Below are 27641 nucleotides of genomic sequence, written 5' to 3' on the forward strand. Positions count from 1 at the left end.
GAAACCATTCCTATCCCTATACTCCCCCCTCAATTTCTCTTATTTTCCTAATTTTTAACTGTCTACTACACTAAAACAGCTAGTAGTTAAGAGGTATTGTTAAGGGCCTAGGTCTACAGATAAAATTGATCAACAATCTGGAGAAAGCTTAATGAGCCCAGCCAATGGTTGAGCGTCAACCTATGAATCAGGAGGTCACGGTTCGATTCCTGGTCAGGGCACATGCCCAGGTTGTGTGCTCAATCCCCAGTGTGGGGCATGCAGGAGGCAGCCAATCAATGATTCTCTCTCCTCATTGATGTTTCTGTCTCTTTCTCCTTCTCCCTTCCTCTCCAAAATAAAAAATAAAAAAAATTTAAAAAGAGAAAGTTTAATGAGAAGCAAGATCTTCAGTTTCTTTGCATGATCTTCAGTAGAACTGTGTGTGTGTGTGTGTGAGAGAGAGATAGATAGAGAGAGAGAGAGAGAGAGAGAGAGAGAGAGAGAAAGAGACCAACAGCCATATATGATGCTGCGGGGGCGGGAGGATTAAGTACTTCGAAAACTTAAGAATATGTTTTCATAAAGTACAGTTCTTTTATTAGAAGAGATATATTCTGTTAAAGAAGAATCTTATTTGATAAAGTCATTTTATTGTTTCCATGTGTTTCAGTTAATACTGCACCCTCAAAGATAAAAAGATTACCAAAATGAGACAGCAGGGAGAGAAATATGACACAAAAGTTTTGTTAAGACAGCTTGTCTCAGAGAAGCGACCAGATTTTCATATTTAACAATTTATGGAAATCAACCACTTAAAAAAAAGAAAGAAAATCAAATACAATAATAATAGCTTTCAAAACCATACTAATTGAATTGAAAAGCGGAGGTCTTTTATACGATTTGTATACACAATGCTGAAGACTAGATATTATACAATACACATTAAGATGGTATGCCAAACAGTAAAATATGCCCGGTTCCAGGAAGACTACTTCAGCAAATCTGGGCCCAAGATATAATAAGGGATTTTAGGAGAAATTATGCAGTTTATAATGCAGAAGGGTGGATTATTCAGGAATTAAATTAGACAAAATGCTAAAGGAAGTACTATAAACTTGTTTAAGTAGTATGTGTCAGTAAATAGCAAACTGTTTTTGTAAAGGCATAGGAAAAGGCTTTTTATTTAACCAATAGCAATCTCATCAGCTAATTGCTGCTGTGTCACTTCATATTAATGGACACACACAGAGTGACGGGCTGTTTCTCACTGGTCCTGGCTGACTCTGACAGCAAACATCTAGCAAAGATCAGACTCTGGGTTTTGATTTGCAATTTAATGAACCTGGCACTTTTGAAGCTAAATACACAGTTATCTCTTAAATATTCCAAAACAAGTCTGGACATTTTATACCTTTTCAATCTGAAGTTACCAGAGAAGTGATACATGATTCATTTCCTGTATTTCCTCCCACTTCCTTTCAACACGTGCCCTGGAAGAACTGGGAGAAATGGAAGCATTTCTGTGAGGGCCCTGGATGGACCCAAAGCCAGCATTGTGCCCAGTACATATCATTCAGCATCTCCTCCAGGGTACACGATTCTAGACGTGGATGCAAATGCAATGCTCTTCGTTGGTGGCTTGACTGGGAAATTGAAGGTAATGTGTTTCTTCCCCATCCTGTTTACCTCACCTTTGTGGACAACTCCTGACATGATTACTTCGGGAGAAGCACAATAAAACTCAGCAAAAACTCAATCACTTTTATTAAATTTGTATTTTTGAAAACAAGATTTATGTTGATTAAGAATTGTCTCCTTCCAATATTCAGTAAGGAAAGACAATATTTTAAATTTGTGTATATATTTACTTAAACAGTTGTTGTTTTGCCCTAACCCGTGGCATCAATTTTTGAATATTCTTGTTTTAGTTGCCTCAAAATCAAAGTGATTTTTAAAGGTACTTTATTTTCCAAATCAACTTGTGGTTTCTTAATATAAAGTGCTATAAGGTTCAAACTCACATCTAATTAAAAGATTTATGAATACCTTGGGAAATATCACGGGAGTCGTAAGCTTTCAAATCATGATCCAATTTTAAAGTTTTCAAGTTGCTCTTCTCCTCATTCGTATAGAGCAACGCACTTAATATTCATAATTGCTCCATGGCAGTCCTTGTGCATTTGAAATTGCAGAGTGCCTGCATTTTAAAGAAGCTCGTGCTGATTAAATGGAATTAGGTGCCGGAAAACGACCCGTGGGTGAGATGTAAGAGCACAACCAAATCTAATGGTTAATCCTGGGCTTGACAGAATCATCCTGGGATGAGATTAGTCAGAAAATGTGAAAAGCCAGGGTTACCCCAAATTTATGAGAAATCAACTTTCTTATGGAGTGAGGTTGTTTTATTTGCTTTGTGTATGAGATGTGGCTCTCTAGCATTGTAATTGATTCTACAACTGCACACTAAAATCATTCTCATTTCTTAGAACTGCATATAAATATATATGGTACATAGTAATATATAGTCATAGTGCCAACTTTCTCTTCTCACCAGAAAGATAAATATAGGGGGAGCGCAGAGCAGTATGAAAGCCATGAATTTTGAAAGCCAGTCCCGATTAGATCCTCTGCTCTACCATTTACTAAAATATGACCTTTGGGCAAGTCACTTAATCCTTGAGGCTTCAGATGTCTCAACTAGAAAAGGGAGATAAGAATATCTACTTTGCCTGCATATTAATAATATATAATAACAAAAGCATAATATGCTAATTAGGCCACACAGCCAAACAACCTTCCAGACGACCTTCTGGATGAAGCCGGGGCTGCAAGGGCCGAGCCCTTTGCACGAATTTCATGCATCGGGCCTCTAGTAAAATTTATAACATTTATATAGTCCTTACTATGTGCTCAGTAATATTCTAAGTCATTTACATGCATTAACTTATTTTTCACAACAACCCCAAAAGGTAAGTAATATCCTTCTAAGAGTTAAGGAATCTAAGTAAGAGGGAAGTTCAATGACATGACCAAGGTCACACATTAGTTAGTGGCAGAGCTGCGATTAAATACAGGTTTACAAGTGTCTCCACTCTTAATCACCGTGTTTCACCACCACAGTGAAGAGTGAGATAACATGCATACCATTTATGACAAATGCCTAATGCAGCGGTTCTCAACCTGTGTGTCGCGACCCCTTTGGGGGTCAAACAACCCTTTCACAGGGGTCGCCTAAGACCATCGGAAAACACATATATAATTACATACTGTTTTTGTGATTAATCACTGTGCTTTAATTATGTTCAATTTGTAACAATGAAAATACATCCTGCATATCAGATATTTACATTCTGATTCATAACAGTAGCAAAATTACAGTTATGAAGTAGCAACAAAAATAATTTTATGGTTGGGGGTCACCACAACATGAGGAACTGTATTAAAGGGTCACGGCATTAGGAAGGTTGAGAACCACTGGCCTAAGGCATGATGGTCTCACCTTAAATCGCACCTTAAGTAATTTTTATGATTATCCGAGATCACTGGAACAAAGCAACTTTCTTAGCACAATCTCAGGGGACAATAAAACAGGCAAATAAAATCTATAGAAATTCGTAATGATTTTGGCCAAAGGTCTCAAGGAAACTGCCACACCAGAATATGAACTGAAAGCTGAAAACCAGTAGCTAAATCAATATACTGATGAGAATTCACAGTGGCAGGAAAATATAGGTTCTTTTTAGGATGCAAGAAGGCAAAGCAAAAAGCAAGGAGCATCCACAAGTAGAATAATCAACCTCTGGAAAATTAAGAGAGGCTCTGACTGATGACGGAGAATCCCAAGGACTGTCTGACCCACAAATGCCATCGGCTCTGATCAGCATTCTTTCTACCTGTCAGTGCACCTTCTTCGCAGCAATAGGAAGATGTGTATGTTCATGAGTTTAACCTAAAATTTTCACTACAAATTTTAACTATTCAGTGACCATCTTCCTACATTTGTTTTAAAACCCAACATGTTAATTCACTCCTCCTCCCGTCAGCCCCAGATTATTTAAATAAATGTGGATTTGTTTGGACAAAGAGTTTCTAAAGTTAGAGGCACCAGAATATAGTATTTCTATGTAATATGTCACTATCAAAACAAACAGGTGTTTCGATTACAGCAAGGTTCTCTAGCATGGACCCTGTCATTCCCCTTCTTTGAGATTGTGTTATGTTCCAATGTGAAGACACCAGGTTGTCCTTCCACAAATATTTATTGAGCACCTACTGGATGCCAGGCCCAGTGCTGTGTACACCAGCAAACAGCGCCAACACATTCCCTTCTCTTACAAATTTACTCTTTCCTTCATTCCCCTGCCTGGAAACCTACTTGGACATAACAGGAAATGAAAAATTGGGACAACACTGTCATAGGGTGATTCATATGTAGTTAATATATGCCCCTTCTCATGATCTCTAGAAGAAATCTTCTTAGTGGTGTGAGAGCACTAACATTTATGAAATACCTTCTCTGTCTCATTCACTGTATGTGGTACCATAGTACATTATCTAATTTAATTCTCCTAATAATCCCATGTTAGAGACAAAACAATAGAATCACAAAGAAGATAAGTAGCTCACCTCAAGTCAGAAGCCAGAAAGTGTTTATTTACCAATGGTGTTAAACTGATGTAGCACAAAGTAACCAGAAATCTAATATGATTAAAAGGTGAATATGTGCATAACCAAGAGTATCAGAAAGAATGGATAATAACTATTCCAGATTCTGCTGCTAATAAATCTTACAGGTACTCGAGGATTTTTAGTGAAATTCTAAATTCTAACAAACATTATATTTCTCCCTGCAGAAGGCTGACGCCGTACGCGTGATTACATTCACTGGCTGTATGGGAGAAACATACTTTGACGGCAAACCTATAGGGTTGTGGAATTTCCGAGAAATAGAAGGTGACTGCAAAGGGTGTACTGTCAGGTGAGTGGTGATGGTCTGGCCTGAGGGTCACAGAAGCTTCCATTGTATTGTGCACGATTCTATTCTCATGTGGATGAGATGGAACAGGCTCACAGTGATTATGTGCAGAGGTGGACTTACCGCGATGCTAATGAAAGTTCGAGTCCCTTCCCCAATTTGAGCAGGCACTTTGCAAGGCCCAGGGAGGTGTTCTAGCAGTACTTTGACATGGTCATATGTTTCTGTAAAATTTACAAAAGTCACGTATTTTAACCTCAATCAATTAAGACAATTATCTCTTTCCACTCCAACCTCCCTTCATGTCAGGAGCTTTTTCATTTCTGTGGCTATTGTGTATTATAATGTTTTTTCCTTTTTCTTTATTTTATTTTTTATTGCATTTATTGGGGTGGCATTGGTTAATAAACCACATGGGTTTCCAGTGTACAACTCTATAACACATCATCTGCATACTGCATCGTGCACTCACCACCCAAAGTCAAGTCTCTTTCTGCCACCATTTATCCCTCTATGCCTTTTTCTACATCTCCCCACCCTCACTCCCTTCCCTCTGGCAAACATCAAACTTTTATCCATGTCTCTTTTATTTTCTTTGCTTAATCCCTTCACCCTTTTTACCCAGCCCCCAAACCCACCTTCCCTCTGACAGCTGTCAGTCTGTCCTCTGTATCCATGAATCTGTTTCTATTTTGTTTGTTAATACATTTTGTTCATTAGATTCCACATATGAGTGAAATCATATGGTACTTGTCTTTCTCTGACTGGCTTATTTCACTTAGCATAATGCTCTCCAGGTCCATCCACACTATCAAAAAAGGTAAGATTGTCTTCATTTTTATAGCCAAGTATTATTCCATTGTATAAATGTATCACATTTATACAGCTTTTTAATCCAATTATCTACTGATGGACACTTGGCTGCTTCCAAATCTTGGCTATTGTAAATAACACTGCAATGAACGTAGAGGTACATATATTCCTTCAAATTAGTGGTTCATGTTTCTTCTGATATATTCGAAGAAGTGGAATCGCTGGGTCATAAAGCAGTGCCTTTTTTAATTTTTTGAGGTTACTCCATACTGCTTCCCATAATGACTATACCAATGTGCATTCCTACCACAGCCTCACAAACACTTTCTGATGATTAGTAATCTTTTCATATGTCTCTTGGCCATCTACATGTCCATTTTGGAGAAGTGTCTATTCAGGACCTTTGTCCAATTTTTAATTGGGTTGTTTGTTTTCTTGGTGTTGAGTCTTGGTGTTAACGTTTTGGTGTTGAGTCTTGGTGTTAACCCCTTATTAGATGTATTATTGGTAAGTATGTTCTCCTACTCAGTGGGTTGTCTTTTCATTTTGTTGATGGTTTCCTTTGCTGTGCAAAAGCTTTTTAGCTTGAAATAGCTTAATTTTCTTTTGTTTTCCTTTCCCAAAGAGATATATCCAAAAAAAAAGATTGCTACGAGAAATACCTGAGATTTTATTGCCCATCTTTCTTCTAGGATTTTCATGGTTTCATGGCTTATATTTAAGTCTTTAACCCATTTTGTGTTTATTCTTGTGTATGGTGTATGCTCTAGTTTCATTATTTGGCTTGTATTGGCCCAATTTCTCAACACTGTTTATTGAATAGACTCTTTACCCCACTGTATGATCTTGCTTCCTTTGTCAAATATTAATTGACCTAAAGGCATGGGTTTATTTCTGGGCTTTCTGTTCTATTCCATGTCATCCTGATTGTCCAGAGTGCCCGCCAAGAGCTTCGCCAGAAAAACAACACACAAAGGTCATGTTGGGTGCAGCCAACAAACCTTTCTGCAGGACTTGAGCTTGGCAGGGTAGTGTCACCAGTTGCTGGAGGTCTAGGTTAGTGCCCTCCCCAGGCTGGTGCTGTAAGAATAGGAGTGCTCAGCCCCAGGAAGATGGCAACTGAGGGTGGTGTGGGATAGGGACTCAGCACAGGGACCTCAGTGTCTGACCCTCCAGATCGCTCCTTGGGGCCACACCACCCAGATCTTCTCTTTATGACTCCCACATGCCCTGAGTGAACTTCCCTCTATTGGAGCCCTGGGTGAGTGTCTGAGAGCAAGATCCTGTGTATTGGCCCTTTAAGAGAATACCTGGGTTTTTAGCAGGGCCCCTCCTCTTCCAGGTGGACAGTGTCCTGCAGATTTTCAAATGCCAGATGCTATGCGGGATCCTTTTCCTGGCTCTGGGGCTCTGTGTTAGGGACCTGACATGGGGTTGAGACCCCACACTCCTTAGGAGGGGCTTTTGCAGCAGGGACTTATCCCTTGGCTTCTCAGCCACCACACGTAGGTGCTGGGGCCAGCCCTCTCTGCTTCTCCATCCTTCTTACCAGTCTCTACGTGGCTTCTTCTGTAAAACATTAGTTATAATATTCATGTCCAGCTGTCCTTCAGTTGGTTATTCAGGTTGATTGCTCTATAATTTAGCTGTAAATCGGTTTGGCACTTGAAGGAGGTGAATGTTGTTTCCACCTACTCTGTAGCCATCTTATAATCCTAAATTCTTTTTTCTTAAAGAGAGCTTTTCCTCAAACTAATTAAGCTTCAGGCCTCACAAATCCGGGATTCACGCCATTTATGTTTCTACCAAAATATAGAATCCTAGTGCAAGTTTTAGCTCCTGTAGGATTTATCAAATAACACATGAGGTTTTGTAAGTATTTCAAGTGGAAAGCCAGGGGCCTCAAAGATTCTGCTTAAGTGGAAAGGAGAAGAAGGGGCCAAGATAAGCTAGGAGAAAGTGCCACAAAACAAATCATCAATTATAAGGAAGAGGCTAGGATGTAGGCATTTTAAAATACTTAACAAGCAAACAAAGCATATATACAGAATAAATATTCTTAGATAAATCTGAATTGAGGATATACAATAATTAGCTAGCAGTGGAGGATTTCTCAGCATAAATAACTTAGAGACCACTAATCAACTGAGCCTATATCAGTTTTAATTATATTAAATTAAATACATGGAAGCTTAATATACACACACAGCAACTCTAAAATCAATATGCTAAGGAGTTTGCATTTTTTATTTTTTATTTAAGAGGTACGTACCAGGACCCAAATCCCCCATTAATGTGGCAAGGTGGACTTCACATATTTTTCTCAGCATCTCTGGAGTTTCAGAGAAGAAAGTAACCCCCCACAAAATTCTCTCTCTAAAAGTTTTAACTGCCAAAACCGGTTTGGCTCAGTGGATAGAGCGTCGGCCTGCGGACTGAAGGGTCCCAGGTTCGATTCCGGTCAAGGGCATGTACCTGGGTTGTGGGCACATCCCCAGTGGGAGATGTGCAGGAGGCGGCTGATCGATGTATCTCTCTCATCGATGTTTCTGGCTCTCTATCTCTCTCCCTTCCTCTCTGTAATAAATCAATAAAATATATTTAAAAAAAAAAGTTTTAACTTACAATGTCCCATTTATTCTTGTCCTTAAAGAATTGTCAATGCCGCATTTGAGGACAGTTTGAGAGCCTAACCTATTTATAGTTAAAGTGGTTTGGTCAATAACCTTCAATAAAATTTAATGTGGAATGTTGCCTATAAATTCCTTTCAATACAACAAAGACAATGAAATCCATGTTAATATTCTGCTACTAACAAATCAACACCAAGATTCTCTAAACATTTCTTTGGTAAATTTATCAGGTAGGATTTTCGAAAGCCTATTTATCAACAAAACATCCAAAGCATTTAAATGTCTATTCAGCAGTGCATATCATGTATCAAGATAACATCACTAATTGTCAATTCTGCAAAGATTTCCTTGCCTTCAGTATACAAAGTATTAGGTGAATTAATACAAATATAACAGTGCTTCTGCACATGTGAGCAGGGTTATTTTCAGGTTACAGACATTTACATTTACAACTTCCTGATAGTAAGATAAATACGGCCCAGTTCTAGCCATTAAGAAACTTATAGCCAAGAAGAAAGGAAAAGAGAAATACTAAAATAGTCAAAATATGAAACATAATAAATATTCCATTTAAAGAGTGTACTCTGAATATACTACAGTTATTCACATGATATTAATAATTGTAGTATTAAGAGCATTAAGATCTGCTTCATGGAGGAGGTGACATTTGACATGGGCCTTGACATAGAATAAGAGTCCAAAATTAGAGATGGCAGATAGACTGTGAAGAGCATTTTAGTCCCAGGGATGAGTGAGAACAAAGTGGGAAGGCTGGAAAGACAATGTGTTTGTAGAAAAGAGTGAGTAAAATCTGTTCTACTATATCACTTGCTTCATAAATGTGAATTCACCCATATAGGATTAGCAAATGGGAAAATGATTTCTTAAAGGGGTAGAAGTCACATAGGTTCATACACAGTTCTTCCCAGTATATTAATGTCTGCACCACCAAGTAAAGGCAGCTGAATGCAAAGTATACTCACACAGCTGAGGACAATAAGTTCAGGAGTACTGTGCCCACAACACAGCCTACATGTGATCTGTCCCAGAAAACCCTATTCAGAAAGCAGGGACCTATATTCCATTCTGTTATTGTTTTTTCTTACAACTCTAAGTTTGTACTATTTGACTACCTTCACCCATATCATCCAACCCCCTTCTTGTTATGTTATATATATTAGAAATGTAATGACACATTCTTTTTTATATATTTTATTGATTTTTTACAGAGAGGAAGGGAGAAGGACAGAGAGTTAAAAACATCAATGAGAGAGAAACATCGATCAGCCGCCTCCTGCACATTCCCTACTGGGTATGTGCCCGCAACCAAGGAACATGCCCTTGGCCAGAATCGAACCTGGGACCTTTGAGTCCACAGGCCGACGCTCTATCCACTGAGCCAAACTGGTTAGGACTAATAATTCATTCTTAGCCCATCCAAGAACACCACTAGTTCACACACCACTGACATACTTAAATACCAATATAATCATCCACTAAGTACTTTAACAAAATGTAAAACATTTAAAACATCAGTGGCCTAGTTACTAAATATGTAATGAAGTCCAGGTAAGTGATGGTGGTACTTGGTCCAGGATGATGGCAGTGGAGATGGAGAGATATGGAAGTATAGAAGATACCGTATATTTGATATGTTTCCTGCCTTCAACAGGTTACAATTGAGTCTCAGAAGACAGCTTGACATGTTGAATACTGATGAACCAAGTAGACAGTTTCTGATTCATGTGAACTCTCTTTCTTCAGTCCTCAGGTAGAAGATAGCGAGGGGACTATTCAGTTTGACGGAGAAGGCTATGCAATGGTCAGCCGACCCATTCGCTGGTACCCCAACATCTCCACGGTCATGTTCAAGTTCAGGACATTTTCTTCAAGTGCTCTCCTGATGTACCTTGCCACAAAAGACCTGGTAAAGATATGCACAGCTTATCTTCCATGACTGAAAATGTCTTGTTTCTTTTCCCTATTATTCCAGTAAAATCATTAATTATTGTTAAATTATCAATGATTGTTCAAAGGAGTCTGTGATGGTTGTGTGATAGCCAAGAGTGAGTGATGCACTTATTTATTTTTATTGGTAACTTTAATTATAGGTATAATTTAATTATTATTTATTTTTAATATAACTCCCCATATAATCCTTTAAGAGAGGCACCCAGTGATTATTACTCAGTATGGAATGATGAATCAGAAAAACTTCTTCCTTAGTCTTCTAGAGACATAAGTTGTATTTTTTTTCAGGTCAATATTTCTTAGTAAATTCTTTCAGAGAACACACATACCTTTTAGTTTGCTTAATATGTTTTTAAAGGAACCCACTTTATACTCCTGTCATAAAAGGATATATGCCAATAATTTGGTTGTGACCATTTGCATCATAACATCATAGCCACAAATATTCGCAAAATGCTAACATCAATTCTATTTTCAAAATGGAGCTCAATTATAGATCAATATCTACTGTCATTTACCCATAAGACCCTATTATCAACCCCACAAAGAAAGTGACTACCACATATTTCTCTGTGTATCTAATCACTGTCATATTTTCACTCTATTAATAGAAAGATTTCATGAGTGTAGAGCTCACTGACGGGCACATTAAAGTCAGCTACGATCTGGGTTCAGGAATGGCTTCCATTGTCAGCAATCAAAACCATAATGATGGGAAATGGAAATCATTCACCCTCTCAAGAATCCAAAAACAAGGTGAGTTTCTATAGTAATAATGCACTGTGAGCCTTAATCATGTTCTCCAAAGCTCTCGTGGGCCTAATCATGAGGAAGACCCTGACTGTAATTTTAGGTACTCACCAATTCTGTGAAAAATTGATACAGTCATTTCTTTGGCTTAGATTATAGTGGTTTAGGTTAGACAGGACTGATTGAAGAACTAAATGGTTCTCTGTCATTTTCTTTTGAAACTGAGAGCTTAATTTGAAAGAATAAAACTGTCTTACGATTGTAAAATTATATACTGCAGAAGGTTTTAAAAGGTTGTGTGATTTTCTTTTCTTCTTATTTTGCCAAGATTTTGCTTTAGAATGGCACACAGGTAGAATTTCTAGGGGTTGTTAGAGCACAGCTACTGGTTCTTTGTTTTTTAAAAATGCCAACAATTTGTGTGTGAAAATAAATGATTAAGAATGATGTAATATTTTTATGGTTCCAAGACATTTTAAAAACACATTCACAAAGTTTATGTAATTGGTTCATATCAGCAGGTATTTTTTTTCTGGTGTTACGTCACAAGTATGTATATATATATGATCTCACAACCAAGACAGAAATCCAAGTCTATTAGGTCTTAGTGTGGTGCTGTTGTTGCTTAAGTATAATTTCCCCAATTCTGTGTACTATAGCATGGCCAATATCTGCAAATGAAACTGTGATACTTCTGTTTATATAATTAGCCCTAATTAATTTTGACCATGCCAATATGACATTTCATGGAAATTTAGGTTTAACGTTGCATCATCCTTCATTCCTGCATTTAACAAATACCTGCCAAGCATCTCCTAAGTACTATGCAGGAACTAAATGAAGTCTATAACTGGTTCTTAACTTCAGAGAGCTTGTAGTCTCATGGGGTGATAGACAAGCAGCTCAATGGTTAGAGGAAAGAAAGCGAAGAGCTGTGTAGAGATAGGCAGGCAAGGAATCTCAGAAGAGAGAGACATTTAAGTCCAACAGAGAGGTCAGCTCCCTGAGTTGAGGATTTGCTAGATAAAAAACACCTTTGACATTTCAGAAAAGTAAAAGTAGGGAGTGCCTCACAGAGCATAATACAGGATACATCATTTTCCAACTGCTTTTTCTTGGAATGTGAAGCCCTGGAGGAACTCCTCAGTTTGGATAAAAACTGGTTGTGCACCAAATAAATTGGAATACTGCTGAATACATTGCTCCATGTAAGAGAGACACAGCAGGTCGCATGTTAGAGGCTCTGCACAATAGTTAAGAAGAATATTTAACTCTGGCCCAACATTTCCCAAACTTCTTTGATCACCAAAATCCTTCCATTCCTACACTACTAGCCTACTGAGCACAGTTTGGGAAAAGCTTTAGTAAACTATAAGTAAATCCACAGGCTAACAAGATGGATGTGGACATAAAATTATCAGATGGGGCAAGGAAGATACAGAGCTGGTTCATTAAGGGCCTTATGAAATAAGCTAATGAGTTTCAAGTTTATCCTGAAAGCTACAGGGAGCTACTCTTCTAATCAAGGGCGTCCATACCATCACACCATCAGATTTGTGCTTTAGTAGTTTCTTTAGCAGCAACTCAACAGGTAGGTTTGTGACAAGTTCAGCTGCTGCTGCTGCTGCAGTCTGCAGTCAAATGGGTGAAGAATGAGGAGAATAAAACCGTGAGAATGGAGAGGGAAGAATGGAGTTGAAATATAGTAAGCATTTTAAAATTGAGGAGCTGGGTGATATACTCAATATGAAGGCTAAGTTAAAAAAAAAAAAAAGAATATCAGGAATGATTTCATTTTTGTTTTTGTTTAAATAGCTGGAATATGTCTGTACCATTTACCAAGCTATTGGTTACAAGAAAAAGAATAGGTTTTCTAGAAGAGATGCTGAGTTCTCTGTTGGACATTTTGTGTTAAAGGTGCTCTTACAATCTTAAGCAGCTTAGGGAAGCTGTGTAATTGGCAGGCAATTGGTTGTGTGTATCTGAGGATCAGCAGAGCTCTGGGAGAGAGATGAATCACTAGGAACCATCATCATGTTTGAAATAGTTGTAGCTGAATAGGGGAAACCCAGCAATCATATCTAGAATAAGATGATCCAAAACCCTAGAGCAAACAGCAATATTGAAGTGCTATAGTAATGGAAGACTCCACAAAAGGGACTGGAAAGAAATAAACAGAGAAAGGAGAAAAAAGGAATTTTCAGTAGATCAAACTGGAGATAGAGTGACCAATTAGGTCCAGTAATAGTACAGGCCGGAGATGAATGATGGCTTCAAATAAGAGTTGCAGTGTGATATGACACTAGGGAAATGCAAAATAAATCCCCATTGTGATAGCACTGTACACTTATTAAAATGCCTAAAATGAAAAAGACTGACATACCCAGAGCTGGCAAGGATGTGGAGCAGTTGGAACTCTTACACACTGATGATGAGGATGTAAAATGGCACAGCCACATTAGAAAGCAAGTTGGCAATTTCTTAAAAGGCTAAATATACACCTACCATATAAACCGGGAATTCCACTCCTAAATATTACCCAAGACACATGAAAGCATATAGTCACATAAAGACTTGTACCAGAATGTTCATGGCACTTTTATTTGTGATGCTCAAAAAATCAGAAAACAACTCAAACATCCATCAACAGGTGAATGGATATACAAATTGTTGCATGCCCACACAATAGAATAATATTTAGCAATAAAATAATGAAACTTTAATACGCACACAACATGGATGAATTTCAAAATAATCTGGCTGAAAGAAAGCAAACAAAGAAGAGTACATTCATGTAAAATTATATAGAAAATGCAAAACTAACCTGTAGTTTCAGAAAGCAGATAGGGGCTACTTGTGGGTAGGGTTATATAGAGAGGAACAGGAAGGAAGGATGGCAAAGAGGCATAAAGAATCATTTGAGGCGATGGATATGTTCATTCTCCTGATTGTGGTGATGGTTTCATGGAGATTATATATATATATATATATATATATATATATATATATATATATCAAAAATTTTTATACTTTAATATATTCACTTTATTTTTTTAAAAAAAAATATATTTTATTGATTTTTTACAGAGAGGAAGAGAGAGAGATAGAGTTAGAAACATCGGTGAGAGAGAAACATTGATCAGCTGCCTCCTGCACATCTCCCTACTGGGGATATGCCCACAACCCAGGTACATGGCCTTGACCAGAATCGAACCTGGGAGCTTTCAGTCCGCAGGCCGACACTCTATCCACTGAGCCAAACCGGTTTCGGCTATACACTTTAAACATAGGCAAATTATACTATGTCAATTCTACTTTGGTAAAACTGTTTTTAAAATAGGACAGATATTAGAGTTATTTAAGAGCTGAAACTAGTAGGACTATTTTTGATTCATGAGGAGAAAGTCAGGATGAGTATAATTTAGAAGACTGAGTGGGGGTTATAGTGTCACCAAATAAAATAAATCATTCAGATTTGGGAGTAAAAAGATTATCATTTTGATTTGGAATATGTTTGGTTTGAAGTACTGAGGAAGTATACAGATGATGGTGCCTCACCTGTTGAATGTGGATTTTTAGGCAAAAATAAAGTTCAGGCATATATTTGAGTGGTCATCATATAGTAAGCAGATATAAATTTGAGGTTACCCTGATGGTAACAGCTAAGAAGTGGCCAAATGAAGGCACGTTAGGAAACATGAACATTTCAGAAGTGTTCAAAGAAATAGGTCCGGGCATGGAGACTGAGAATGAAGTGGGAAAGGGCAGAGAAGCAGGAGAGTCTGGCATAGTGGAAGCCGAAAGAGGGAACTTCCCAGGGGGAAGGAGATGTTAACAATATCAAATACTGTGTAGATGTGGACCAAGATAAGGACAGAAGGACCCCATTGGGTTTGGATGTAGGGAGGTCTTGGATTTTGACAAGATCACATTCCACGGATAGGCTAGAGATAGGAACTCAAATAAGACTCCAGATGTGTGGGTCATTGCTCCAGTTCAGTAACCAGATTAGTTATTTTACATGAAATACTCTCAACTAGTTGGTAAAAGTACTGTCCCTTGAAATTCAAATGCTTCCTTCGGTAGGCATTCCCCGCCTTCTCTGAGAGACAGTTAGTAGAACCACGGTCTGCTACCAATGGAAGTTTGCCAGGTCCCCCAAGTGCATTGAGATGCACACAAGGTTGAGAAAGATCATTTAAATTTCCACTGGACTCAGAGAGAGGAGAAAAAAATTACCGAAGTAAAAACAACTCGTTTATAACAACTCAGCATGGACTGTAAAATGCTGGTGAAGCCTTTACTCTGTGTCTAGTAGTTAATAAAACCCTTACTTCCCTGTTTACCCATAAATGATGTCTGAACTCATCAACACTGAAATTACATGTTAATAGCTATCCTGTAAGGGAAAGAAATAGGGCAAGAAATAAAAGCAAGTGTTAGCATTTCGGTGCAGTAACCATTTCACTGCTATCACTCCTGGAGGATAGAGGAACGCCCTGCCTTTAAATCAGTAAAAATATGCCATCCTATGTCTTTCCGCCGGAGTTAATGCTTGGGCCAGTGAGTTTCAATTCAATTGTATTTCTGCTCTTTAATCAGTTTTTCTTAGAATGTCTTCTAAAAATGTATATATTCACTCAGGGATAAGGAGGAAAACTACCTCCAGTCACTGGCTGGCCTGAGATAGAGGCAGAATCTCATTTTCACAGACACTATTAGAATATGTGCCAGGTCTGTAGAAAGAGGCTATTTTTATGTTCCAGTCAACAGCCTCATAGGAAAACATCTTTGCAGAGCTGAATAAAAAGGAATATGTATGGAAAAGTCTTAAAAACATTATTATTTTTATTTTAGCCACCAGTCAGGTCAAAAATAGATGTGTATATGGAATGAATATGTGTATAAAAATAGTTACATTTTTAAAATCTTAATTTGCTAAATATTTTTAACTAGACAGTTATTTTTTAGGGGTTTTTTTGTTGTTGCTGTTGTTGTTTGTATGTTTTTACAAAACTCTGCTTTGAGAATTTGAGTTCTTACTAGGTTTGGGTATTTTATTTTGACCATTTTGAAAGGCAATTATGTTTGGTTTTATTGAAGATATTTCTGTTTGGAATGGAAGGACAACAGATTACAAAGGAATTTGAAGGTTTGATATTTTGTTTTCCAAAGAACACTATTCTAAAGGATATGAGTTGAGGGAAAATAATAATGTTCCATGGTCAAATAAATGTAGAAAATACTTCTGGTCTGTGTCCCTATTGGAGCAATACATTGCTTATCAGCCTGTTAAAAGAACTGGGCAGACATAAAGCCAAGATATATATTTAATTTTTTCTAATCCAATGTTTATCACATTCATTTGAACCAGGAACATTCAAGAAACTAGTTTTCCAAAGAATAAATGTTTAGAAGTGCCATTGTAATCCATTTTGTTCAAATAGCCATTTTCAGACCTTTCCTAATTCAGATCGTATATCCAGCAAAAATTTGGCGGCCAAACCTGTCATGTTAGTGAACTAGGTTCTCAGTGTGCATCCAGGAGCCAAAATACAGTACGCGAAGCAAAGTCTGGGACTGAGCAACTATTATAGTGAGAAATCACATCATTCAGAAAGAGCCGCGCCTGACTCTTCAGACTAAAGGGAGAAAATCAATGAGAGAAGAGGTTCCCATCCACTTGCTGAACAAAGCAATTTAAACAGAGAAGGACCTCTCTTTTTTCCTTTCTGAATTCTTATGCTCACCATATTTGAAATACTTTTAAGGCCTGAGAGAAAAGCAATAAGGCCTGAAGACCGTACCCCTCTCACAACACTCATCATCCTTCATCTGAAATGTAATTTACAATGGATGTGGACTCCATCATCTTGCAAAACCAAATGTTCCCATCTCTCTACTTTCATACACAACCATCCCATCCACATGACTTTGTGGGTGAGCTGAAGCCCCAGGACTTGTGTGGATACTGAAACGTACAGAAGGAGCCACAGATTCAGTGTATTAATTATCTAACTCCTAATTAGATGTTCGCCTATTATTAGTTAATTATCTTAGTTTATTTTCTAACTACTTATCTATATTACAGAAAACTATATCAAATGTTTATTTGATGATCATTTATCTAAACTTCTCTCTTTTATATTGATTGGCTTGCCTTCATTTGTGTTCAGGATATCATTTTCACACTCTGTGAATAGCTTAATAATGTATTTTATTGATGTTTTTGTTTCTGAAATTATTCAATAGTTGTATAGAGTACAAGTGCTTGAGAAAGTCAATGTTAATTTGAGAATGAAAGTAAATTTATCTTGAAGTAACAGTGCTGATATATAAAGACGTGGTTGGTAAGGCTCAACTGAAATGTCAAACTTTTCTCTCTTTTACAGCCAACATATCAATTATAGATATAGATACTGACCAGGAGGAGAACATAGCAACTTCCTCTTCTGGAAACAACTTTGGTCTTGACTTGAAAGCAGATGACAAAATCTATTTTGGTGGTCTGCCAACACTGAGAAACTTGAGGTAATTTAGTGTATCTTCAGCGCTAAGGATTATGTTTTAATTAAGTAGCCACCATGCTCACCCAAGTTCTGAAGTTTAATTACAACAGGAATGTCATAGAACCTTACCTGCAGAAAGGCCTCATCATGTTGCATGTTAGAACAACACCAAGTTTTAGAAACCAAAGGATTATTTTGATATCTTAGTTGAAGAGATGGATGGGAATCACTGTTTCCCTATGAAAAGAATTATAGAAGTAATTAAAGGTGGAAATTACAGTTGAATGTAGGTCTTGTGATTGCTGTTCTCCTTGTACATTCCCTGGAGATAATGGCACACTGGCATTGCTTAGTGTTCTGAAAATTACTCTGTTCCAGGATGCTGGGAGTGTCACCTATCTTATTGCTAAGCATTAGCATGATAATGGGTATGGGAGCTTTCCCATGTGCCTAATGCTAAAGCTATATTAGTTATTCTCATGCCCATGCCAACTTTTTTAAAAATTTCACATGATTTTTAAATTGCAGGATGGGAAGGTAGAATTATCTCATAATTTAGTTAGTTCAAAAAATAAATACAAGTAACTAAAAAAGTTAGAAAATATTTCATGTGGTATTTAATTAATTTACTGCTTGTTATAAAAACATCTTATAAGAAATAAACATTATAGAATAATTGGTGCTTAATAAATGTTAAATGAATTTAATTAAAATGGGATGAATTAATCAACAAAAGACCTTGTATGCATATATGCATAACCCATGGACACAGACAATAGGATGCTGAAGGCCTGAGGCAGTGGGGGGTAGCGGGCTGGAGGGGGTCAATGGAGGGAAAGGGGAACATATGTAATACTTTCAACAATAAAGAATTATTTAAAAAAAAAAAAAAAGGAAAGAAAATGGGATGAATTGGTGTGGTTAAGCCATAAGAGTTCACTACCAATACAGACCAGCATGTTTCTAATTTTTGTATTGCTTTGTTTAGTTCATTTTTAATGGTTAAACAGTCCTATTTAGGCTTTACTATTCTACAAAGACATGTTACAATTGGAAAGATCTAAGAAGAACTGAAATGTATGGTGATCAATTATTTACATATTGTACAGATGGGCAATGGAACTTCAGTCTCATTTTATGATAGCTAGCATGCAGACCAAGGCTTATGCTTTTCCCTGTATCAAAATCACAGACCAGGCAACTGTGTAATTACCAGTCTTTCAACAGTATAACATGACAAGCTTTGTGGTGCAAATAAACTGGTTCCTCAGACATCTACATTATAAGGTTTTTGTGTCTGGTCAGAAAAATCCTTGCAGAGCAAATGTATTTGAATGGTGTCATAGTTATTAGTCATTCAACACGTGTTTGTTGAGCATCCTCTATAGCATAGCAACATTTGTGCATTTTCCTACTCATAAAATTGAGTACTTTAAAAATTCATATTTCAAAATATAAATTTTCTAAGAGAATAGTATGGGAAATGGTCATCGTTGGATTCTAATTACACTGTGATCAAGGGCATAAGTCTGTTTCCTGTTCTGATAGTTTTTAAATTCCTTTCCTTTGAAGATCCCTGTGAGATGCTTTTAAGAAAGATTTATGATTAAAGTTTATTTTACTAAATGAAAATGCAATTATAAGTAAATTGTGTTCTTTTTTTCTCTTTCCTTTGACCTAGTATGAAAGCAAGGTAAACTTTACATTTATGCATGACTTCTTCTAGTGCATGGGTTGGGTAAATGTGGCTTCGTAGATAAAGCAGCAGTGCAGAAGCAGAGCGACAGCCTTGCAGCTTTATTCATAGTATATTTCATGAGCAAGTAATGCCTTCTGAGATAGTTCTCATGCTGCTCTTTGCTCACAAAGACGCTGCTGCTTACCCACCATCAATTGAGCTACAACTGGACTTGTTTCACCACCCAAGATGATGGGATTTGCTCTGCTTATTTGTTCAGCCGCCGGCGCACAGCGCCCCCTGGTGCCCACAGTCAGCAGCACACGCGCAAAGGGCAGCTAGCTGGTCAGGTTTATGGGTACTATCTAGTTCAGTGGAAGAGATCAAAGCAGTCTCTTGGGTTGACCCCGGACACTGCTCTCTCCAGTACCACGCTGTCTGCTGAGCAATCAGCCCGTGCTCCCACATGCTTAGCACTGCCTTGTTGCTTTTTGCAAGCCTGCAAATATGCAAACGTTTACACGGCCCTTGCACCTCTTGGCAAAGCTGCTTACTTATTGCCATGTTTACTTAGAATTAGCTCTGGAGCCAGATAAAAGGAATCTCTGGAAATAGTATTTACTACAAGTGTTTGCATTAATGGTGAGGAAGTTTGTGAACAGTCCCTTAGCTTCTCAGGAGCATTGTAATTCCTGTTTGCAGAGAGGCATGAAAGCTGTTAGCAGCATGCCCCTGTCAGTGGCCAGTCAACCCTCGGAGATACGAAGGCTGGCTCATGCTGGCTAGAACTCAAAATTTGGCATTTCAGAGCCGAACTGTGCCGTCTTTCTGAAAAGAGGATAATGAAGCCGAACTGACGCAAGAAATATTTAAGGCAAAAACTAGACTTTTAATTCCAAAACTAGAACATGTAGAAATGAAAGTGTAAAAATAAACAATCCAAGTTGTTTTATAAAGATATGGGAATGAGACCAGTGGAGCTGTTTGCTGAGATGGCTAAAATGCAAAGGCTGGTGTTCAATGGAAATGCACGCTAATAAAGCTCTGGAATGACACGATTTGGCTTTGTAATTTTGCCTTTGAGGCAAACAGACGAAACAGAGGCCTGTGGTTACCATTAGAAGTCTGATCAAACATATGTGATTGTTTACCCCTGTGATTTTCATCATATTGAGCTTGCTAAATCATTGTATTTTGAAGTGGTCCTTTGTATTTCCATGAAACAATGAACTACATACCTTGTAGGAGTGATTTTCTTTATTGATAAGACCTCTGAAAACCGATGATAAATCCGTCTCCCTCTAAAGGGGAAACAAGGAAACAAATGAACATTGCAAACGAAATTCACCCATTTCCTCCCTTTATACAGTAAGAATATCAGCAAGGTCCTCACCCTCCGATTGGGCATGTTCCACATAATAACCAACTGAACAGAGGAGAAAACCTTAGGAACAAGGGGAAATGACCAAAAGAAATAAAGCAGTTCCAGAGAGAAGAGAAAAACCAGAAACCATTACATAAATCACCTGATCTACACTGGCAGGGTCTGATTTGCTTCTCCACCTGCCCATTTGTTTTTTATAAAGACAAAAAGGAATTATAGGACCATGTGTGGAGAATTCCTTGTTATCCTAATCAGTATAATATTTTAGTGTTGATTGGATGCTTTTACAGATACAAAAATGTATTCTTTTTTTTCTATTACTACAGACCTGCACTATGCAATATGGTGGCCACTAACCACAGTGGCTATTGAACTTTAAATTAAATAGAATGAAATAATGATATTCAGCGTCTCATTCACGTAAGCTCCATTTTAAGTGCTGATAGCGACAGGTGGCTAGTAACTGACTGGCCAATGCAGAACAGAGTGCTTCCATCATCACAGGAAGGCCTACTGACGAGCACTGCTATAGGCTAAATCAAGAAGTTTCATTGTTTTTGACATACTACTAATTGTATTGAGCACTTACTGTGCGCTAGCATGTTTATCCCTTTTTTAAAAAATAGTAAGCTAAAGGTAAACATCCAGGTGTCATCTGGGTATAGAATCCATTTTCAACTTCATTGGAAAAAATTAAAGAAGGCTTTGTGCCTTTGGTTGCTATATTTTGTTATTGCTTCAATATGGAATAGAACTTTGGGGTCCATCTGCAAATCCAACTTTTAAGTATCTTTTTTAAAGACTGTGATGCAAAGAATGTTTCTTAAGCTTTAGCTAAAAAGTGTTCAAGACAAATATAATATTATCTTATTCTTTAGGTACGCCCCCACCACACAAAAAATGTATCAATGAGAGAAATGTTTTATTTTTGAAATGTTTCTAGATTTTTCTTCCTAAATTTTGAGCAATATTTTATTTAGCTTGTTTGGTTATGTGGTTTGATTATGCCGCCTACGCTAATGTCTGCTCTTTGGTGAAAAAAAGAAATACAGTTCATGATGCATAAGAAGAATATAAGAAGTCAGTTCATTCCTGTACCTTGTGCTACTTAAATGCTGTGGGTAAGATTATTTTTCAAAAGGAGAGGAAGACTGATTACATAAAGATTGTTTCTCGGGATGGCGTTAACATCCACTTACTCCAACCAGTAGAAGGCGGAAGCATAGTTTGCTGGGCACACGTGTGCGTGTGTGCACCATTTGACAGACAAGTGCCTGCCTGTGCATCAGTTTGCTCTACTGGCTTGTGTCCTGTAGTCACAGACACTACACTGCCCTCGCCCTAATAATGCTGCCTTTGTTTTCCACATAACTTTTCAACAGGCCAGAAGTAAATTTGAAGAAATACTCTGGCTGCCTCAAAGATATTGAGATTTCAAGAACTCCATATAATATCCTCAGTAGCCCTGATTATGTTGGCGTTACCAAAGGATGTTTGCTGGAGGTGGGTTTGTTTTTATTGGCTTCCTAAGTACATTCATATCAGATTTCACTTACTCAGTGTGGGTGCTCTTTATAGAGACCAATCCCTTATTAATATGTTTTAAATGCCTACTGACTCTAGTCTTCTCCATGTGTAGATGATAAAGCGAGATTGAAGCACTTCTATGAATTACTGTAATCAACTGAATTTAGGAGATGCTATTATGCAGACCCTAAATTGTGAGCCAATTTCCCACATGTCTATACGTCAGATAATGTACTTTTAGCATTAATCTCTTTTCTGGTTCTTTCTTCATTTCTTCACTGCTTTCCCCTTTTCCTCATTTTTGTCATCTAGTTTAGATTTATTTTATCTTTATGTGTTGAATACAGCTTGTCTGGAGTGTGTTAGTTTACACAAAAAGCTAGTAATAATTTATGCCATCATCATTAGTGCATAGCATCTTGTCTGCGGCTTGCAAGTCAAACCTCCTTTTCTTTGAAAATGGCACAGACTGGGAAGCACCTGCAAAGTCTTATCTTTGACACGACTGCAAAGTCCTTTGTTATCAGCCACCTTCTGTGTCTTTTCTTTGTTGCCAAAGCAGCCCAGCAGCCCAGCAGCCCCTTGATTCCACTTGATCATTCTGCCCTGATTTACAACAGGTGCTAACCCATCGGAGAGAGAAACACAGGTCCCAGCTCAGCTCTCTTAAAATATCTACAAGCAAGAGGCCAATAGTCATTAGCAAATATTAATAAGAATTTTAGGGGAATTCTAAAAGTGATGAGCTTGTTTGCCAAAACAGTTAAATATATCATTCTTATCAAATTTTAATTACCCTGATATGACACATTATTCATTCAAGCTGCTTCCTCCAATTAAAGTTATTTTGAAGCATTATGATGGGAAATGAAGAGAGAACAGGGAAAAAGAAAAGAAAAATGAATGCATCACAGAGCCATAAGGTTTAAAGACTGGAACAGAATGTTCAGGGTCTTCATTGTGCATAGTGATAGGCTCCAATTTGCAATTAGCCATAGACATCCATCCTGGGAAGCTTGGGAATAAGGAAAAAGAAGACGCATACAGGATTGAATTTCTAAGAATCCATTCTTGCCTCTTAAAGTTTTTCTGAGAATTTTAATCTTCCAAAGCCTAAGTCTCATTCACATGCAGAAGATATATACATGAGGATGGAAAACTGTCAAGAAAATGAATGGCTTATATGTGTGGAAATGATGATTCTGTAAAGGCACTTTTCAGTAACCAGGAATTATTTTGTAACTAAAATATGAGGTAGAAATTGGATGTGGATAAATATTGAAAAGTCTGCACAGTAGTTTTAGCTGAACTATCCAAAACTCTATGTTTTGGAAATTGGAATAGAAAATCGATTATATATTTTACAATACCTGTGTCACTTAACTGAAACTGAAACGCTGTGGGGATAAATACTCTGCCTTAAAGGATTCCTTACTTTTACTCCAGAAAAATACAGGACTTTCGAAATGAGCATTTTAAGCACGCTAGGTGCCCAAATGCCTGGGCTTGCTTAAATAAGTCCTAACATATTCATAAAGGGAATTCCTCCTGCCATTAAAAATGATGACTAGCCCTGGCCAGTGTGGCTCCATTGGTTGGGTGTTGTCCCATGCACCGAGAGGTTGCTGGCTTGACTCCCGATCAGGGCACATGCCTGGGTTGCAGGCTCGATCCCTGTTGGGGGGTGTGCCAGAGGCAGCTGATCAATGATTGTCTCTCATCAGTGATGTTTCTATCTCTCTCTTCCTCTCCCTTCCTCTCTGAAATCAATGAAAGTATATTTAATAATAATAATAATCTTTTATATTTTATATCAAAATTTCTAGAATAAAAACAGGCCAGAATTTTTAACTCAAACTGCTCAGAAATTTTAATTTAGAGTGAGTTAACAGGATTTCTTCAGTTGCTCTTAAGCTCTCTATGTGACTATGGATCTTCATGCTTTCTAAAATGACCAAGTATTTCATAACATTGTATATACTGAGGAGAGTGTGCAAAACGGATAAATTAATGTAAATTTTCTTTCCTTTCACCCCCAGAATGTTCACACGGTTAGCTTCCCCAAGCCTGGTTTTGTGGAGCTGGCCCCTGTGCCTATCAGTGTGGGAACTGAAATCAACCTGTCCTTCAGCACTAAGAATGAGTCTGGGATCATTCTTCTGGGAAGTGGAGGGGCACTTCGGAGAAAACGAAGGCAGACTGGACAGGTATCCTCACACCTCATTAATAATTCGTTTTCCTGAATGCTGGTATAAAACAATTGTTTTATAAAGAGATTAGTGAGGTGTTTGGGGTTTATAAATTGCACTTATATTTTTAGATTTGCATTATTTATTTCCGCTATCATCTTCTTAGGACAATTATTTCTGCTATTATTTTCCTATTGGTCAATTCCAGGTGTAGTCATACTTATATTTGCACCTGTGTTTCATACGGGTTTATCATATGCATATATAAAGAGAGAAAGCTTAAAATATATTCAAATGATATTAATTTTCTCTTGTCTCTAAGTCCAGGTCCTTATCAGATCTGTAGCTACCCATCTAGGGTCCCTTAAATTTAAGTTTCTGCTAGGATTAGTTTCCCAGTTTCATTAGCCAACATGATGCAGTCCACTGGAGCCTAACCTGCTTTGAGCAGCCATTTCCCAGAAGAGGAAATATTTTTTAAAAGTTCAACCTCAGTTGTAATGGGGCAAATGCAATTTCAGACCACACTGGACTTTCTACCCACTGGATTGGCAAAACACTCAGAAATATGATAATACCAACTATTAGCTAGATATGGATCAAAGGGAATCCTTAGTCACTACTGATGGAAAGAGTAGATTGTTACAGCCACTTTGGAAAACCATGTGGCACAACCTTAGAAAGTTGAACATGTGCGCTCTCTACAAGCCAGCGATTTCACTCCTGGGTCTAGCCCCACATTCTTGCACATTTGCACAGTGAGACATGAACAAAAATGTTCATAGAGCATCTACACTAATAAAAGAGAAACATGGTAATTAGCGTACAACCGCTACCCTTCCCATTGGCTAATCAGTGAGTATATGCAAATTAACTGTCAGCCAAGATGGCGGCCGGCAGCCATGCACTGAAGCGAACAGGGAGGCTCGCTTGCTCCAGTGACTTCGGACTCCAACGTTCCCTGCCTCACTTGCCAGCCTCTCAGCTGCAACTCTAAGCAACTATGTACTATGTTGCAAATAAGAAGCTAAACAAAACCCCAGAAACCGGCTTTCATTCAGCCGGGATTCATCCAGCCAGACCGCAACATTGTATCGATGTTTTCAGCAGCGAGGCCTCAGAGCTAAAGCTGGCCCAGAATAAAAAAAAAAAAAAAAAGAAAACAAGGAGCTGTTGGGAGCTTCAGTCACTCGCTTCAGGAAAACAGCCCTCAGCCCCTCACCCAGACTGGCCAGGCACCCCAGTGGGGACCCCCACCCTGATCCAGGACACCCTTCAGGGCAAACCAGCCAGCCCTCACCCATGCACCAGGCTCTATTCTATATAGTAAAAGGGTAATATGCCTCCCAGCACCGGGATCAGCGGAGCAGAGAGTCTCCCGGCACCGGGATCAGCGTGACAGGGGGCAGCGCCCAAACCCCCTGATCGCCCTGTGGCTCTGTGAGTGACAGGGGGCGGGGCCACAACCTCCCTATCTGCCCTGCTCTGTTCATGACAGGGAAAGGCACCCCAACCCCCTGATCAGCCCTGCTCTGTGCCTGATAGGGGGAGCTCCCCAATCACCTGCTTGCCCTGCGGCTCTGTGTGTGACAGGGTGCGGCGCCCCAACTCCCCCCCCCCCACAGCCCCTGCTCTGTGTGTGACAGGGTAGAGCCATAACCTCTCCATCGGCCCTGCCCCGAGTGTGACAGTGGCGGTGCCCCAACCCCCTGATTGGCCCTGCTCTGTGTGTGACAGGGGGTGGTGCCCCAGCTCCCCTATCGGCCCTACTCTGTGAGTGACAGGGGGGAGCTCCTCAACCCCCTGATCAGCCCTGCTCTGTGCGTGACAGGGGGGAGCTCCTCAACCCCCTGATCGACCCTGCTCTGTGTGTGACAGGGTACAGAGCCCCAACCCTCCTGATGGGCCCTGCTCTGTGAGTGACAGGGGGCAGCACCTCAACCCCCTGATGGGCCCTGCTCTGTGCGTGACAGGGGGGAGCTCCTCAACCCCCTGATTGGCCCTGCTCTGTGTGTGACAGGGTACGGAGCCCCAACCCCCTGATCGGCCCTGCTCTGTGCATGACAGGGGGTGGCACCACAACCTCCCCATCGACCCTGCCTTGAGTGTGACAGGGGGCGGTGCCCCAACCCCCCAATCGGCCCTACCCTGAGCGTGACTGAGGGTGGCACCACAACCTCCCCATCGACCCTGCCTTGAGTGTGACAGGGGGCGGTGCCCCAACTCTCCAATCGGCCCTGCTCTGAGCCCGACCATGGGCTGCACTTAGGGATTGGGCCTACCCTCTGCCACCCGGGAGCAGGCCTAAGCCAGTAGGTCGTTATCTCCGGAGGGGTCCCAGACTGCGAGAGGGCACAGGCCGGGCTGGTGGACCCCCCCTCCCCCCGCCAGTGCACAAATTTTTGTGCACCGGGCCTCTAGTTTTTTTATAATAGCACAAAAACTAGAAACAACCCAGCTGGAGAACAGATCATCTCTGGCACTGTTGTATAATGGGATAGTAATCAGTAGAAAAAAGGAATAAATTATAACTAACATAACATGAATGAATCTTAAAAACTAAGTAGAATTTTTTAAGTGCACTATATACTGTGTAACATCATTTTTGTAGATTTCTAATATGTTGGTAATACTAACCAACATATTGTTTATAGATATACATGTGAATTTTCAAAAATAGTTTTTAAAAAGCAAGGGAATAAAATCCATGGTAACAAGTGTTGGCTAGGATGTAGAGAAAAGGGAACTTCTATGTACTGTTGGTGAGAATGTAAATTGGTGCAGCCACTACAGAAAACAGTATGGAGACTCTTAAAAAAATGAAAAGTAGAACTACCATATGATCCAGCAATCCACTTATGGGTATTTAAATAAAAGAAAGAAAAACACCAACTTGAAAAATATATGCACCCCCATGTTCATTGCAGCATTATTTACAATAGCCAAGATATAAAAGCAAGCTAAGTATTCATCCATAGATGAATAGATAAAGAAGTTGTGGCATATATATAGTTAGATAGATATAGATATTCCTATAAATAGATACTCCTATATATAAGCTATTTCTACTTTATATATGTAGATATTCTTATTATATATATTCCTATTATATATATATCCCTATAATATATATATATACATATATATATATCCTATATATATTTTCTCATATGTATATGTATATATACATATGAAATTTTGTCATTTCCAACACCATGGATGGACCTTGA

At 38.7% G+C, this 27641-nt stretch overlaps 1 protein-coding gene across 1 annotated transcript in view; it reads left to right on the top strand.

Moving 5' to 3' along the window:
- Window positions 1-27641, top strand: part of LAMA2 (laminin subunit alpha 2) — a 472106-nt gene that overhangs the window by 417100 nt on the left and 27365 nt on the right. The window contains exons 48-55 of the mRNA XM_070417672.1: window positions 1480-1639; window positions 4836-4960; window positions 10168-10330; window positions 10986-11130; window positions 17517-17655; window positions 19315-19326; window positions 22078-22198; window positions 24262-24429. Of these exons, the coding sequence (XP_070273773.1) occupies window positions 1480-1639; window positions 4836-4960; window positions 10168-10330; window positions 10986-11130; window positions 17517-17655; window positions 19315-19326; window positions 22078-22198; window positions 24262-24429 (1033 nt within the window). The remainder of the gene's footprint in view (window positions 1-1479; window positions 1640-4835; window positions 4961-10167; window positions 10331-10985; window positions 11131-17516; window positions 17656-19314; window positions 19327-22077; window positions 22199-24261; window positions 24430-27641) is intronic.

Source organism: Myotis yumanensis, unplaced genomic scaffold (assembly GCF_028538775.1).
Source record: "Myotis yumanensis isolate MYYU_CA2020_CCGP unplaced genomic scaffold, mMyoYum1.0.hap1 SCAF_6, whole genome shotgun sequence".
Taxonomy (NCBI): domain Eukaryota; kingdom Metazoa; phylum Chordata; class Mammalia; order Chiroptera; family Vespertilionidae; genus Myotis; species Myotis yumanensis.